The sequence below is a fragment of the Peromyscus leucopus genome, chromosome 22, assembly GCF_004664715.2.
Source record: "Peromyscus leucopus breed LL Stock chromosome 22, UCI_PerLeu_2.1, whole genome shotgun sequence".
Classification (NCBI taxonomy): Eukaryota; Metazoa; Chordata; class Mammalia; order Rodentia; family Cricetidae; genus Peromyscus; species Peromyscus leucopus.
This window is the reverse complement of record NC_051081.1, coordinates 6,280,741-6,296,624: the sequence shown is the minus strand read 5'-3', so window position 1 is coordinate 6,296,624 and position 15,884 is coordinate 6,280,741. Positions and strand designations below refer to the sequence as shown.

Sequence of the window (15,884 nt, the reverse complement as noted above, 5' to 3'; positions counted from 1 at the left end):
TCATAACCATCTACAATTCAATCTGGTGCCCTCTTCTGGCATGTAGGCAGAATACTATATACATAATAAATAAATTTAAAAACAGAACCCCAAAACAATGATTAACAAGAAAAGGGGGGGGGGGTTGGGAGAGCTCAGTGGAATGTCCTGGCATGGTTCGGCAGGTAAAGGTGCTTGCAGTCAAGACTGATGGACATGGTTTGGCCCTTAGTACCCAAATGGCAGAAAGGAAGGACTGAGTCCCACTGGCTACCATCTGATTTCAAACTACACTGTGCAAGTGCATTCACAAAGATAAGAATAAATTAAATCTTAAAAGAAATAAAAAGGAATGAGAGATGGCAGTTTAGTACCTGGCATGGACTGCACCATGACTATTGCTGCTTGACAAAGTTCCAGCATTTCAACATTGCAGATCTTAATTCTCCAACATCTTTTTACTTTCATTTTAATAATTCTCACAAATATGTTATGAAGTTTCCTTATGCCTTTTCCTGTGGGAATTTTTTTGCGGGCTAAAACAGTGGATGAGGGGATGTATACAATGGCAGTCTCTTTAAGCAAAATTCATGGAAAAAAATCCCCACCACCATGGAATTATAGTGTGATAACTATAACTACTCCCATACAAGAATCCCCATAGTATCCCACTGATTACACCAAGATTACAGAACTTAACTGGATACACCTGGTCCCAAGAATGAACGCACACTATGAAAGGAAAAAAATGGGCTCACATCCAGAAAGGAATTTAGATACTTGCTTAATTTATTGCTTTTTACCTCAGGAAAAATGCTGTGATGAGGTTGATGGCTGCTTTCATCATGGAATCATTAAGTCTTCTTTCAATCTTGCTTGAGTTGAAACTAATAGAGTATAAAGGTGTAGGCCTTTTTTCAATAAAGCAGCAGTTATCCTGATTCACCCTCAAATCATAGCAGTCTCCTTCCCTTGCTGAGGCCCAATATCATCTTTGAAACATTAACACCTATGGAGCTGGACTCCAGAAAATACCCCTTGTAGAAAACAAAGTTCAGTTTCCAGCACCCACATGGCAGCTCACTTCTGAAATTACCACATTGATTAGATCCATATGGTACTGTCCAGTATGAATTTTATCATGACTAAGAAGATTACTCTTTGTTGCAAAGGCTTTACCACACTGATTACATTCATAGGGTTTCTCTCCAGTATGAATTCTTTCATGACTAAGAAGATTACTCTTTGTTGCAAAGGCTTTACCACACTGATTACATTCGTAGGGTTTCTCTCCAGTATGAAATCTTTCATGACTGAGAAGATATTTCTTCAATGAAAAGGCTTTACCACATTGATTACATTCGTAGGCTTTCTCTCCACTATGACTTCTTTCATGACTGTGAAGACTACACTTCTGGGTAAAGGCTTTACCACACTGATTACATTCATAGGGTTTTTCTCCAGTATGGATTCTTTCATGACTGCGAAGACTACTTTTCCCTGCAAAGGTTTTACCACATTGATTACATTCATAGGGTTTCTCTCCACTATGACTTCTTTCATGACTGTGAAGACTACTCTTCTGTGTAAAGGCTTTTCCACATTGCTTACATTCATAGGGTTTCTCTCCAGTATGAATTCGTTGATGACTGTGAAGACTACTCTTCTGTGTAAAGACTTTACCACATTGATTACATTCATAGGGTTTCTCTCCATTATGACTTCTTTCATGGCTGAGAAGACTACTCTTCTGTGCAAAGGCTTTACCACATTGATTACATTCATAGGGCTTCTCTCCACTATGACTTCTTTCATGGCTGAGAAGATAACTCTTCTGTGCAAATGCTTTACCACATTCGCTACATTCATAGGGTTTCTCTCCATTGTGACTTCTTTCATGACAGAGAAGATGGCTCTTCCTTGCAAAGGCTTTACCACACTCATTACATTCATAGGGTTTCTCTCCGGTGTGAATTCTTTCATGACTGAGAAGGTTACTCTTTCCTGCAAAGGCTTTACCACATTCATTACATTCATAGGGTTTTTCTCCAGTATGAATTCTTTCATGACTGAGTAGCTTATATTTCTCTGCAAAGGCTTTAGCACATTCATTACATTTATAGGGTTTGTCTCCAGTATGACTTCTCTGATGAGAGAGAAGATTCTTCCTCCGTGCAAAGGCTTTACCACATTGATTACATTCATAGGGTTTCTCTCCACTATGACTTCTTTCATGAATGTGAAGACTACTCTTCTGAGCAAAGGCTTTACCACATTGATTACATTCATAGGGCTTCTCTCCAGTGTGACATCTTAGATGTGTAAGAAGATGACTGTTACGTGTAAAGGCTTTGCCACATTGATTACATTCATAGGATTTCTCTTCAGTATAACTTCTATTATGTACTTGAAGATAAGTGGGACATGCAAAGGCTTTATCACATTGATGATATTTATACCTTTTCTGTCTAGTTTGTATTCTATGTACTTGATGAAGACTGTGACGTTCAAAGGCTTTATAACTTTGATTAGATTCATAGGGTTTTCCTTCAAAATGAGTTCTTTGGTGTACATTTAAATAGCAATCAGATATAAAGGCTTTATCACATTGCTTACATTCATAGAGAACCTCTTCATTATTGGTTGGTTGGTGTGTTTGAAGATGCCTGTAATGGCTAAAGCCTTTAGTAGATGACTCACATTTATTAATTTCTCTTCCCACATGAGCTTTTTCACATCTTTGAAGAGAATTTGAAGAACTCAGAGTTTGATCACACTGATTGCATTCATAACATTTTCTTATACTGTGAGCCACACTATATGTGCACAGTGAACCAGTAGAGAGAGATGAATTTCCATATTCCTGGTACTCAAAGGGTTTTTCTCCAATGAGAGTTTGTTGATGTATTCCCACTGAAGTTGGAAAACCAATTAATTGTAAACCTGTATCACAGTCATCATGTCTTCTCATAGTGGAAACTACTACATATCTTTTAATTTTTCTGACAAAGACAGAACTACAATGCTTCTTTCCATATCCCTTATGGTCACATGCCTTGTATCCAGAGTGACAGATGACATCCCTGGTAAAGGGAGATAACAAAGGTTTTCACATTGCATTCACATAGTAACATTTCGTGTGTCAAACAGATGTGGAATAGGGATTCATGTTTCTACACCAAGACAACCTCCTATCTCTAATAAAGTGCTCCTCTTACTAAACTATGTTAAGTCACTCACTACAAGTATATGAGGAACACTAGCTTTAATATGGAAGCTTTGCTTATAAAAGGTCTTAAGACACACACTAATCCCCTCATCAATGTGTATACCTTATATAATAATTAGAAGGCATGACAACAAGTGGATGGACAGTTCAACAACATGCCTTTCACACGGCTATGATTGAAAATGTGACATCTATTATGGCATTGTTTCCTTGTCTTGTCCTTAATGGAATGCTTTGCAAACAATGATCAGCTACCTGACACTGGAGTACATGGTGTTGTGACAATTTAGTAATCATCACAAAGCTATACTTATTTACATAGTGGCTTTTCATTGAAAGTTCACGGTACATTAACATTTCTTCAGACATATGTATATATCACTTTGCAATTGAAAGTTACCTTTTATTTCTTCTAGAACTCTGACAATGTTCTTCAATATTATGGTCTTCCCATTTGTATCCTAAAACATAGTACCAGAAAGTGTATGTGATACATTACTGAAAATTAAGCACATTTGAAATTACTATCATGAATCTTAGTATCATGCCTGATTTATTCACTACTGTTCCCCTTTCATATTCAAAAATAACAGAAGAGCATCAATATCCAAGAAAAGCTTGTCCCCTTAAGTTAAAAACTGACAGAAAGCTCACATTCTTACCTGTAGAAATGAGGTTCCAGTAGGTTTCCAGCATCACATCTTTGTAGAGACTCTTCTGGGAAGGATCCAGCAAAGCCCATTCTTCATGAGTGAAGTTCACATGCACATCCTCATAGGTCACCGCATCCTAAAATGTCCCATATATGTTTGTAATTAAAATGGTGAGACTGACTAAATTGCAAACGTACACTTCATTGAGAATATATTTACATAATTTTGTGTACTCAAACATTCTATGACATGGGTCAGTAAATATCAAATGCAGTCACCAACTCATTTTAAAAGGAAACATCAAAAGAGAATGACACCTTCCATTCTAGTGCCCACAGAGTAGAATACGGCACATCAGGAGAAATGCCTAGGAATATACACAGAGACATGCAAACAGAGTAACACTGGCATATATCAGCAGAATTTTATCAAAATTTTTAACTTCAAGAAAGGATAGACAATAAGGGTGTAGTGGTGCACACCTCTAATCCCAAACCTTGAGAGGCAGAGACAGGTGAAACCTTGTGATTTTTCAAGCCTGCCTAGTCTAAGTAGAGATTTCCAGGACAGCCAAAGGTACATAGTGAGACCCTGTCTCAAACTAAAAAACAGAAAGCACTCAGGCCTCACTCAAAATTCCTCCTTAGAGTTAAACATTCACACCAGTTTTACACTTGTCTACCATAAACTGGAGTGACCCCTATTGAACTGTAAGGCTAATAATTCTCAGGAAGGAAAGCATTTTTAAGAAGTTATTGACTGACAGATCAATGAGTTCTCAAGAACATTAGTAAAGTAAATGCTGTTCCTAAAACAGTAAAACAAACAACAAAAGGGATAGAGTATATACGGATGGGTCAACAGATAAGATCACCTGTTATACTGGGTGCTACTGGCACTCCTTTAATTCTAACACTTGGGAGGCAGAGGCAGATGGATCTTTGTGAGTTCCAGGCCAGCCTGGTCTACAAAGCAAGTTCCTGAGCAGCTAGGATTGTTACACACAGAAACCTTGTCTCAGAAAAAAAAAAAAAAAAATCAAATGTTGCTTTTGAAGAGGTCCTAGATCAGGTCCCAGCACTCACAGGTTTTTAGCAACTATTCTTAACTCCAGATCAAGAGAATCCAATGCTCTCCTCTGGCTTCATTAAATGCCAGGAAGACAAATGGTACATATCTACCTATCTATCTCTATCTATCTATCTATCTATCTATCTATCTATCTATCTATCTATCTATCTCTTCAAGAATTTCAGACATTTCAAAACAATATAAAACATAGGGACAAAAGTAGGGACAATGTTACACACCTTCAATTCAGTGACTCAAGAGATCACTATTAATTTCATGAATGCACACATTCTTGCTCTGCAAAATTACAAACACGCCAACATTCAAAAGTCATCAAGTGGGCAAAATTAAGCACAAGAGCAAATGCCTGACATGTACAAAAACCTGACTTGATCTACCAAAAATATAAACATAAAAATATCAGGAAAGAAACATGGATTAGGCAGGAAAAGCAATTGCTTCTACTTTCTCTTACATTAGTTAAGCATAGAGTCTCTATTGGTGGTGACGGCGTGCCTACATGAGAAGGAAGGGGGCTACTCACTTTCACCAAAACAAAGGAATGTGGTGAGACTATATTCCTCCAGAAAGGCTCCTACTCATAAGGGTTTTGTAAGTCACCAATGAAGGCCCATACCAAAGACAAATGCTCAAACTCAGCACAATACCTGAAAGGTTTGGCATTCAACCCTCAACATTTTGACACAGGTCATGACAGGCTCACAGTCAAGCCATGATGCAAAATGCATTTAGTCTGATTTCAAAGATTCCCATATTATGTAATGGTCCCAATACCATTTGAATGTCCAGTTTCTTCTGACACACAAGGCAATCTTTGACTATGACCTCATGTAATATCAAAACAAGAATCCTATCAACCCAACACACAGTGGAATAGAATATACATTTCCCTTTCATGGAATTAAGGAAAGATTGGACCAGGCCAAGTCTGAAGCCATGCAGGGCAAACACCAAATCGTGCAGCTCTGGGTCAGGCACCTGGGGCTTCAGTTTCAAAGGGTTTACTCAGCTCTTTCTTTCTGCAACTTCTCATATATCTCTCTCTTTCACTATTTCCACTTCCTACATACAGCTATTCATGGCATGTGTCTAAAAGCTTGGGTACCTCAACATATTGTTATCCCAAAGTGAAACTGAGGCTTCATCTCATGGCTTCATGCAATAAAGTCTTACAGTCTCTTCATTGGGCCCCATGAGCTCTAGACCCAACACTAAGGCTGCAGGTTATTATTATATTTAACACATGGTGTACTTGTAGCCCCAAGTGACCTTAACTGCCCTTTGTAATCTTGATAGCCCTTCACTTGATACTCCTGCCTTAATTTCTAAGTGCTAGTGTTGCTGGAGGGCTTCTCTCCAGGTTCCACCAAGCCCCACAGTCCCACAATCCACGTATAAAATAATCACTCAGACGCTTATATTACTTATAAACTGTATGGCCATGGCAGGCTTCTTGCTAACTGTTCTTTTATCTTAAATTAACCCATTTCTATAAATCTATACCTTGCCACGTGGCTGGTGGCTTACCAGCGTCTTTACATGTCACTTGTCCTGGCGGTGGCTGCAGTGTCTCTCCCTCCTTCTTCCTGTCTCCCCAATTCTCCTCTCTCCTTGTCCCGCCTATACTTCCTGTCTGGTCATTGGCCATCAGTGTTTTATTTATATAGAGTGATATCCACAGCATACTAGGATTATAGACACAATCTACCACTCTGGGTTTTATGGCTGCAGATTTTAGAGTGGTAAGAAGAGCTGGGCTTCCTCATTCAGTGACACAAAGGAAATAAGGGACACACGGGAGGTGACCATTCATGGCAAAGGGAAAATGAGGTGCAATGTCCTGAGGTGATAATGTACTTGGCAACCCACAGCACCTAAACATGGTTATAGCAATATCAATAGAGAAAGGAAAAACAGTGGACTTGGGAGCAGTTGATTTTACAAGGAACTTTACTGTCAGGTTTTAGGTTTTGAGAATATAAATAATGTGTATAGCAACATGACCTACTTTGTTGTTTAGATCTCTGGCAGTTTACAGATGGCTCAGTGATTAAAGAGTATTGCCAGCTTTTCAAGAAGAGCTAGGTTTGATTCCTTGCAACCCCATGGAGACTCAATAATCAGTAACTCCAGTTCCAGACAATTTAATATCCTCTTCTGGCATTCTGAGACTGCAGACATGCACATGGTACATGGAAATACATTCAGGAAAAACACGATACCCATACCATCAAACAATAATTTGAAGAAAAATGAAATAAAAGATCTGACCTAAAACATAAATGTTTTGGAAAACTAGAGATTTGAGGGATGAGTAGAATCAGATCACTTAGGGTCACTGCAGGGCTCAGTGGTTACCAGCACTTGATGCTCCTCCAAAGGACCTGGGTTTGTTTCCCAGCATGCAAATGGTGGCTCAGGACCACCTATAACTCCAGTTCAAGGTGATCAAACTATTTCCTGGTCTACATGGCACCAGGAATACACTCTGTACACAGGCATATAAGGAGGAAAAACATTCATAGATAACAAAATTAAAATTAAAACCCTATTAAATAGAAAAGGATTATAGGATCTGAGATGTAGCTCAGTTGGAAGCATATTTGCCTAGCATGCATGAATCTCTCAGTTCAATCCTGTTCTATAAAGGGGACAAAGACAATGTGGTGGTTAGAAAGAAAATGTCTCCCAAAGGGAGTGGTACTATTAGGAAGTATGGTGTTGTTGCAGTAGGTGTGACATTGTTGAAAGATGTGTGTCACTGTGGAGGTGGGCTTTGGGATGTCATATATGCTCAAATTACCACTAAGTATCTCAGACCACATTCTGTTCCCTGCAAGATGTAGGACTCAGCTACTTCTCCAGCACCATGTCAGCCTGCATGATGCCATGTCCCACAATGATGATAATGGAATAAACCTCTGTCTTATAAATGAGCCACTCCAATTAGATGATTTCCTTTATAAGGATTACCATGTTCATGGTGTCTCTTCACAGCACTAGAAACCCTAACTAAGACAGACTGGAATGCCTGTCATCCCAGCACTTGAGAGGTGAAGGTAGAAGGATCAGAAGTTCAAGGTCATTCATGGGTAAACAGGGAGTTTTTGGACAACCTGTGCAATGAGACCTTGCCTCAAGAAACAAGAACACAAAAAGATTCACACAAGAATATCCCAGGAGAAAGAAGAGCAAAGCACTTGGGATCCCTGTCACAAAAGAGTTATGAAAGGCCACAAGTCTGAAACAGGTATCGATTCTTTCATAGTCAAACTGTCATCCTGGACTTGGGAACTGATCTCTGTCTTCAGGAAACTCCATATGCACACTCAGAGCTTGGCCATCTTTCCAGCCTCTGTAAACTGTTTAAGTACAACTACAATGTAGCTTCAGTTTCTGAGTGTCATTACCAGCAGAAGACATGCACATGTCTTCTTACTTTAGAGTAAGAATACTTACAGAAAGCCCCAGCAATGGCTATACTTAAAGGAATCAGGAATTTCCTTCCACAAGCAAGAGTCCATAGAATCAAATGAACAGTCCTTCCTTGTCACATTACACCCACCACATCCCTATATAATTATGTATGGCTCTGAAAATAAAACATTGAGTATGAGGCTAAAGACTGCAGCCTGTAGAACAGCTCTCACTAAATTAAGCCTTTAGTGAAAGGTCTTTGTCAGATAGACATGGAGACTTGACACCTGTGATCTTACCTGCTGAGAGGAGGAAACAAGAGAATCAGAAGTTCAAAGTCAGTCTTAGCACAGTGAGATCCTATCTCAAAAAGTGTCTCTAAGTAACACATAAAGATCCCAAATGATCAAAATGAGCTCTAGGAGAAATAGTTTCAAGAAAAAGCACTTCATTTTAATTTGCAAATTATCTATTTAATAATATCCACTCATACATTGAGTTATGTATCACTATTTGGACCAGGTTAGTCTTGAACTTTCTGCATCTCCCTCCAAAAAATTAGGATAACAGGTGTGAGACTTTATACTCAGTTAAATGAATGTACTGATTAAATCAAAGTATAATACAGAGATACAGAAAAACTTCTTGAAAGAGATCAAAAAGAAAGTAAAAGTGACAAATTAGTTTTAAAATCTGTTAACTCTTGCCAGTGGAAAAGCTAACCATGTAACAGGCATCACCACCTGGTCTCCTATTGGCCCAGGACAAATTCGTATTTCATTTCTAAATCACACACTGTAGAAATTGCACATAACTGTTACCTATACTCAGAGGTCCTAGTTTTGATCCATGCAGGTTCCTCAGCTGTCACTCCAGAGTTCATGAGCTCCCACCAGCTAAAGTCAGCTGCCTCTGTGTTTTCCCCATCATGATCTTGATGCCCACTTGCTCCTATAATTCCTCCTCCCTCTCTTCAACTGAACTCCAGGAGCTTGGGCTAGTGCTTGGCTGTGGGTCTTAGCATCATTAGAGTAATGACAAATCTGATTACAGGAATGGGTAGTTCAGACACCCTCTCCACTATTGCTAGAAGACTATCTTAACTACCAGCTGCCGGGAGGCAAAAGAAGCCTGTCTCAGAGTAGCAATGCTGCCATCCTTCAGATCCCAACACAAAAGACTAAGAGGCAGGTTCAAGAGTTCCTAGGTATAACTGGATACCAGTGTTTCTGGAAATGGCAAGGCCTCTATACACCAACACAAAGGGGGCCCTGAGCCCCTAATGTGGACTGAGACCGAACAAAAGCCATTGAAGGCTTTAAAAACAGCTATGATTTCTGCTCCAGCCATAGATTTTTCCAGATGTCTCAAAACCTTTTCATCTGTTTGTCTACAAAGCACAAAACAAAGGGTGTCTTAACCCAAACTTTGAAGCTATAGAAATGTTCCGTGATGTACCTGTTCAAATGACTGGAGCCTGTAGCTACAGGTTGGCCCATCTGTCTAACAGGAATCAAGGCTAATGCTAGTTTAATGAAACAAAACAAACAAGTTAACTTTGTGTAAAGATCTTATACTCACAGCACACATGACATGTGTGAGGCAACCCTCTTCTGTGTTGACAAAGGTGCTCATCCATGACTGTCAAGAGATGAAAGATGAAACCAGGTACATGGGAGCTGTAGCAGTTCCATTAACTGAAAAAATTAGCAACCACACCGGGTACCTCAGCCCAGAGAGCAGAACTGATAGATCTGACCTAGGATCTCAGGTGGGGAAAAGGAAAGTCCTCCACCATACACATGGACAATCACTATGTTTATACTGTCAAGCATGTCCACAGTATGATCTATAAAGAGGGCTTTTCACGATGTAGAAAAAGGTCTTTAAAAAAAAAATCTTGCCCAACCTAGAAGCTATTTGGCTTCCCCTATAAATTGTTGTCTTCCGCTGCTGGGCTTCTGGCTACACACCAGACCAGTGGAGTCTCTTGATAGTCTGGAACCTGGGAAGTCAAATGATATTCTGATGACGTACCATGACTTCTTACTGTCTGAGACTCCATGGTAAGATAAAACTGACAGTTCAAACCACAGAATTATGGAGGACACTAGAGGGAAGATTCTTTCTCCCAAAAACAACTGACAGGACTGTTGGTAACTAACCTTCACCAAACTACTCATGTGGCATTCACAAAACTTTCAGAGTTGAATCAGACCAAGGTCCAGTATACCTAGACTAGTGTACCCTAGCAAGGGATGTCTCAGCCAGATGCCAGGTCTGTACTCAAGTCAATCCAAAACAGAGAGCCCTTACCCAGAAAAGCATTCAAATGATAGAGCAAGACACCGAAGAACTCTGGGAAAATGACTTAATCAAGATCTGTCCTGCCCAGGGAGGATAATGGTACTTACTAGTTTTTATAGAAACCCCTTCCTGGTTGGTAAAAGTGTTCCCCAACCAGACTAAAATAACTCAAATAGTAGCTTAAAAATCTCCTCCAGGAACTGGTCCCAAGATTTGGGCTCCCCCTAGCAATGGGGTCCAACAATGGCCAGTCTTTCATAGCCAAAGCTCTATCTATTAACAGCCAAAGGTTTACACATAGATTGAAAATATCATTGTGCATACAGACCTCAGAGTTCTGGCCAGGTAAAAAGAATAAACAGGACATAAATTGAAAAAAAAAATTAACAAAATTCTCATTAGAGTCTACCAAGGAATGGATAGGCCTCCTTACCTTTCTTTGCTTTGGCCAACTGCACACAACATAAGGAGGGATTTGCTCCCCTATTGAGATTATGCTTGAAAAACCTTCTCCAATGCTTCCCAGGCTCAGAAACCAATAGTTCACAGAACAATCTAATCATTAATTTCTTGTCACTACAGGTACTCCAGTCCTAGAGATGTAACTGACCATGAAGTCCACCACCAGTTTACCCTTTTTCCAGTCCAATGATACTGTCTGGGTCAAGCAAGTAGACAAAGCCACATTGGAACTAACCTGGAAAGGACCTAAAAAAGTGATTCTCTCTACTAATATGGCAGTGAAGATAGTTAGCATTACACCATGGATCCACTACACCCAGGTCAAGAAAGCCGAGGCCACAGATACTGACACATGGACTGTCTCTGGACTATGGACCCATTAAAATTAGGTTTCATTGATCCCAAAGTCGTTCTACTCCTCATCCCTCTACCTTCTCTTGGAGTCTTTTGTATGAATACAGGGTCATGCTGCAACCCCCACTGCCCTTAGGCCTGGACCTGGGAACTAAAGACAGATACACAGAAGGTATTACCTAATGTAAGTACAGAGCAGCAACCCATATTCATTTGACTTCTGCTCACTGATGCTATCTTTAAATGTCCACAGAAAGGAAAGATGTTGGAGTTTATCTATTGAGAAAGAAATACAGTTTACAATGCTATGCATACTTTTGTGTTAAGTCCCGTGGTTGCCAGGAAAAAAAAAGGTAGGGGGGAGTTTCCATTACAAAAACTGGGTTTGTGAAACTAATGCTTCCTGGAAATTTTCATCAAAAAGAGTCTGGCCTTTGGGAAATAGGAAATATTTACAGAATTAGACTCTAGCGACAGGAAGGGACCCTGAGGATGAACTAAATCATTCCTACCCAGAAATAGACCAAGATTGCTGGTTATGTTTAGATACCTTGCCCCTGTCATACTACTTGGAATAAGAATTAACCAGACTGTCAGCCCATTGACTGACAGACTTGCTATGACTAGGGGTCAGCCCAAATTAATTTTTTACTTTATGGATTAATTCATCTGGATAACAACAATATTTCCAAAGCCCTGAGACTACTTGGTGGGCAAGTACCAATGGTTTGACTAAATTTGCCTCTTCTGATGCTTTCCAAACTAAGCAGACAAGTTGATCAGGACCTGATGGTATTAAAAGGTTCCATTTCTGAATGGGTCTGAGTGTTAGTTACTTCTTGATACACAGGCCAGCAGGACAAAAGAAACACTTGCCTTGCGCCGGCCTACTGAAACCTCAAAGCCCGCCTATAGTAACACACCTATACAAACAAGACACACCTACTCCCACAAGGGTGTATCTCCTTATTTACACATTTACTTTCACTAATTGGGGCCAACCATTCAAAGATAGGAGCCTGAAGCTGTGAAAAAATATGAAAGATGACAGGAATACAACCTAAGAAGAAAGAGTTCTAAAGCAAAAGAGTGAAAGATAATAAGGAAAACAGAGAGAGGGGAACAGGGGAAGACAGAGAAAAGGAGAGACAGAGAGAGAAACAAAAGGGAAAAATATTTCCTCCAAATAGAGGGAGCCAACTCCTCTGGCTAGATTATAGGCTTCCTTAATATAACCTTCCCTACCCCATCTAAGAAGAGATTAAACAATTCAAGGTCTCCAAACTTAGGTTTAAGTCCCTACCTTTTCTCTGAATGCATGGCATTATCCCTTGTTTCATTCTCTACCAAGTTTCCTTGCAGAATCTGGGAAACTTGGATCAGGTCTGGTGGAAGCAATAAAGGAAGTCTCTTGGTGGACTGAAGTGTGACTGTTGTAGATGATCTCATCTGCAATATGCATTCCAACTAGGTAGATGTGCCACACAAGGCTACAAAAATTTTAAATTTTATTTAACTTTTTTTTTCCAGACAGAATTTCTCTCTGTAGCTCTGGCTGCCCTATAACTCGCTCTACATACCAGGCTGACCTCTGCCTCCCAAGTCCCTGGTTTAAAATCATGTACCACCACCACCATTTTAATAAATTAAACCCAAAAGTCTTCAGTCCAGCAAACATGGAGAGTCACAAATCTGCCTGATCACAGCCCAGACCAGACTCAATTGGGAGAAAATGGGGCCAAGCAACATCTTGTGTTTGGCGACTGAGGAGAGAGTGAAAGACCTGGATGACAACAATTGGCTTCAACAGTTACAGTCAGTTGGTGAAACATGTCAATGGACTCAGCTGTCTCTGTTTGGGATCATGGAATTCTTTGCTCTGTTCCCTAGCTGCATGAGGCTTACCTGCCTAGGCCAGAGGGACCATCTCCTCCTATATTCATGCAAACCTAAAGAGTCTTTTTAAGAAAGGGTGTAACAGTGCACATTTAACTTTGGAGAGGTATGGCTCCTACTGGGAACTGTGCCTAATGGAGGATAGGCTTCCGTAGCAGGGAGCTGGACTAACCTTAAGTAGAAAGCAACCATGTGACTATTATGTCAATATTATATTTCAACAATACATAACTTGAGCCACATATACAGCAAAAGTCTAATAAAGTCTAACAATTTATGCTACACACAGAAATCACATGACAAAAGGTAATTGTGAATGAAAAATGTATCAATACATGTGGAATAAACAGTACACACTGTGACACCATCTGACTTCTAACTTTGAATAAAACTGCAATAAAGACTACTGAACTGGGCAGTAGTGGTGGCGACACACACCTTTAAACCCAGCACTTGGGATTTTGAGGAAGCCTGGTCTACAGAGTGAGTTCCAGCACAGGGCTACACAGAGAAAACCTGGGGGGGGGGGGGGAGACTGTACTGTCTGGAAAAGAATAAAGAGATCAACAGACCATGAGAGCCAACTTAGAAATAAAAACACAATAGAGTCAAATGTGACACGAGGCCAGAAAACCCAGGAAGGGTGGCCTTACCGACTTACGTGACTGCACCACCCTGGCATCTACAAGCAAATGTGTTAATGACACAGACTTTACGCCCTGCACAGAATTAAATGCAGACGGATCCTACACCTGAATGTTTGGTGCCAACTGCAGAACTTCTGGAAGGCATGAGAGTGACCAGGGCTCTGCGAGTTAAAAAATCTGCCATCTCTGGCGACAGTAAAAACAGCGCATACCCTAGTCCTGAACAGTGACAAGCATGTTTCCACACAAAGGCTCACACTCCCCGTGCTCTGTGAAGGCGCAAACGCCAGCGATAAATCACTCACAGGTCCCGCTTCTGCCTGGGAGTTGCAGGGACCTCAGGGGACTAAAGGGAATCACTCCAGACACCGAAACCAGACGCCATGTCCACAGCCCCGGAGGACACCGTACACCGGCTCCCCCGGCTCCTCTCCTTGTGTGGACAACGGCCCCTCACTCACCATGGCGAATAGGGAGCTCGCCTGCTCTCCTCAGGGCTCCCAGCAAAGGTGTCACAGCCCAGCACACAGAATAGGAGACCCGCCCTCAAGCGTGGAAGCTCAGAGCCTGTAGCATAATGGACCGGAAGTGCCCTCCCCATTCTGACTGGCAGTCCATCTCGAGGTCCTAATTGGCTACTGAGACCTGAGTGATCTAAACAGCTCCCTTAGAGACAGAGAGCTGTGAAGTGAGGGAGCCCAGTGATTGGCAGCCCTGGCTTTCACCCCAGGCACAGAACAGCCCCAGACTTGTAAAGATTGACATTGCTGCAGAACTTGGGGCTGGACTGCAAAGTCTTCCCTGAACTATTCCTGCACTCAATAGGACTCTTTTCTGGGGAATTAGTCAGGTTTTGCTATGAAACTGAGAAAGCACAAAGGAAACCTAACAGGTCTGGGCTAGCAATACCTTAGGTGAGTTATGGAAAAAGAAAGTTTCATTTAAAAAACTATTTACTAATATGCACTCTCTTAAACTGTTATTCTGTAGAAAAAGGCCCATCAATGTAAATACTGGATTTAGAGAAGTAAACCCTACAGGATCAGAGTGAGCTTTTTACTTATATCTATATTTCCTAGAGAGCTTCAATACTCTGATGACTAAATTGTACATATTTTACTGTCCATTTGACATAGGAGTCTACAGATTGGTCTTTCTGCCAATTCTGCATCATTATTGAAAAGAAGTAAAGCAAATTAAGAATACTTATTTTTACATCATGCTCCTGTTGTTTCATTTTCTTTGTCAGGGTCTAACTCTGCAGCCCTGGCTGGACAGAAAGTCACTATGCACAACAGACTAGCCTCATATCATACAGATCAGTTTGCCTCTGCTGCAGAGTGCTAAGATTAAAGGCCTGCACAACCTTGCCTGACTTCTACGAATTCTTCACATTTACTAGTGAAATAACCAGAAGCTAGGTGTGGCACGCAATTATACTATGAACTGAGGACACTGTTACACTGAGAGAATGCGACAAGTATGGGTTGTAAGGGAGACCCTATCTCAAAAGAGCAAAAGGCAAACGTGCAGCCTCTGACACCCAAACAATTTGGACCATTAGTGTCAGTCTTTGTCCTGGAGTCCATGTGGTTCTATAGCACCCTGGCCTTTGCCCCCAAGTCCACAGTCCACTTTTTGACAGCCTGTCTGGAATCTGTGATGGTGCTGAAGCAGCAGCCAGCAGCAGTGGCAATGGCATGAAGAATCCCTGTCCAGCTGCTTTACTGCTGTGCTCCACTGCTCTGTGGAGGAATTTTATCCTGTGTCCTGCCTGCAGGCCTTCCGCTGAGGATTCTTTAAAGCCACAAGAACACTTGACTGACATGTTCAGTCTGGCTCACCATA

At 40.9% G+C, this 15,884-nt stretch overlaps 1 protein-coding gene across 2 annotated transcripts; it reads right to left on the bottom strand.

The window, feature by feature from the left end:
- Positions 1–750: 750 nt before the first annotated feature.
- LOC114688381 (zinc finger protein 260-like) lies at positions 751–14,642 on the bottom strand. Of its 2 annotated transcripts, XM_028862976.2 has the most exons (5): positions 14,498–14,642; positions 9,952–10,011; positions 3,871–3,997; positions 3,609–3,669; positions 751–3,062 (listed from the first exon to the last, which is right to left on the bottom strand). In XM_028862976.2, exons 1-5 carry the CDS (start codon positions 14,498–14,500, stop codon positions 1,034–1,036), a joined length of 2,280 nt encoding a protein of 759 aa, XP_028718809.1. In that variant the 5' UTR covers positions 14,501–14,642; the 3' UTR covers positions 751–1,033. The 2 variants fall into 2 exon arrangements, with proteins under 2 accessions (XP_028718809.1, XP_028718810.1); XM_028862977.2 differs by lacking the exon at positions 9,952–10,011 and having other exon boundaries at positions 14,498–14,641.
- Positions 14,643–15,884: the final 1,242 nt, after the last annotated feature.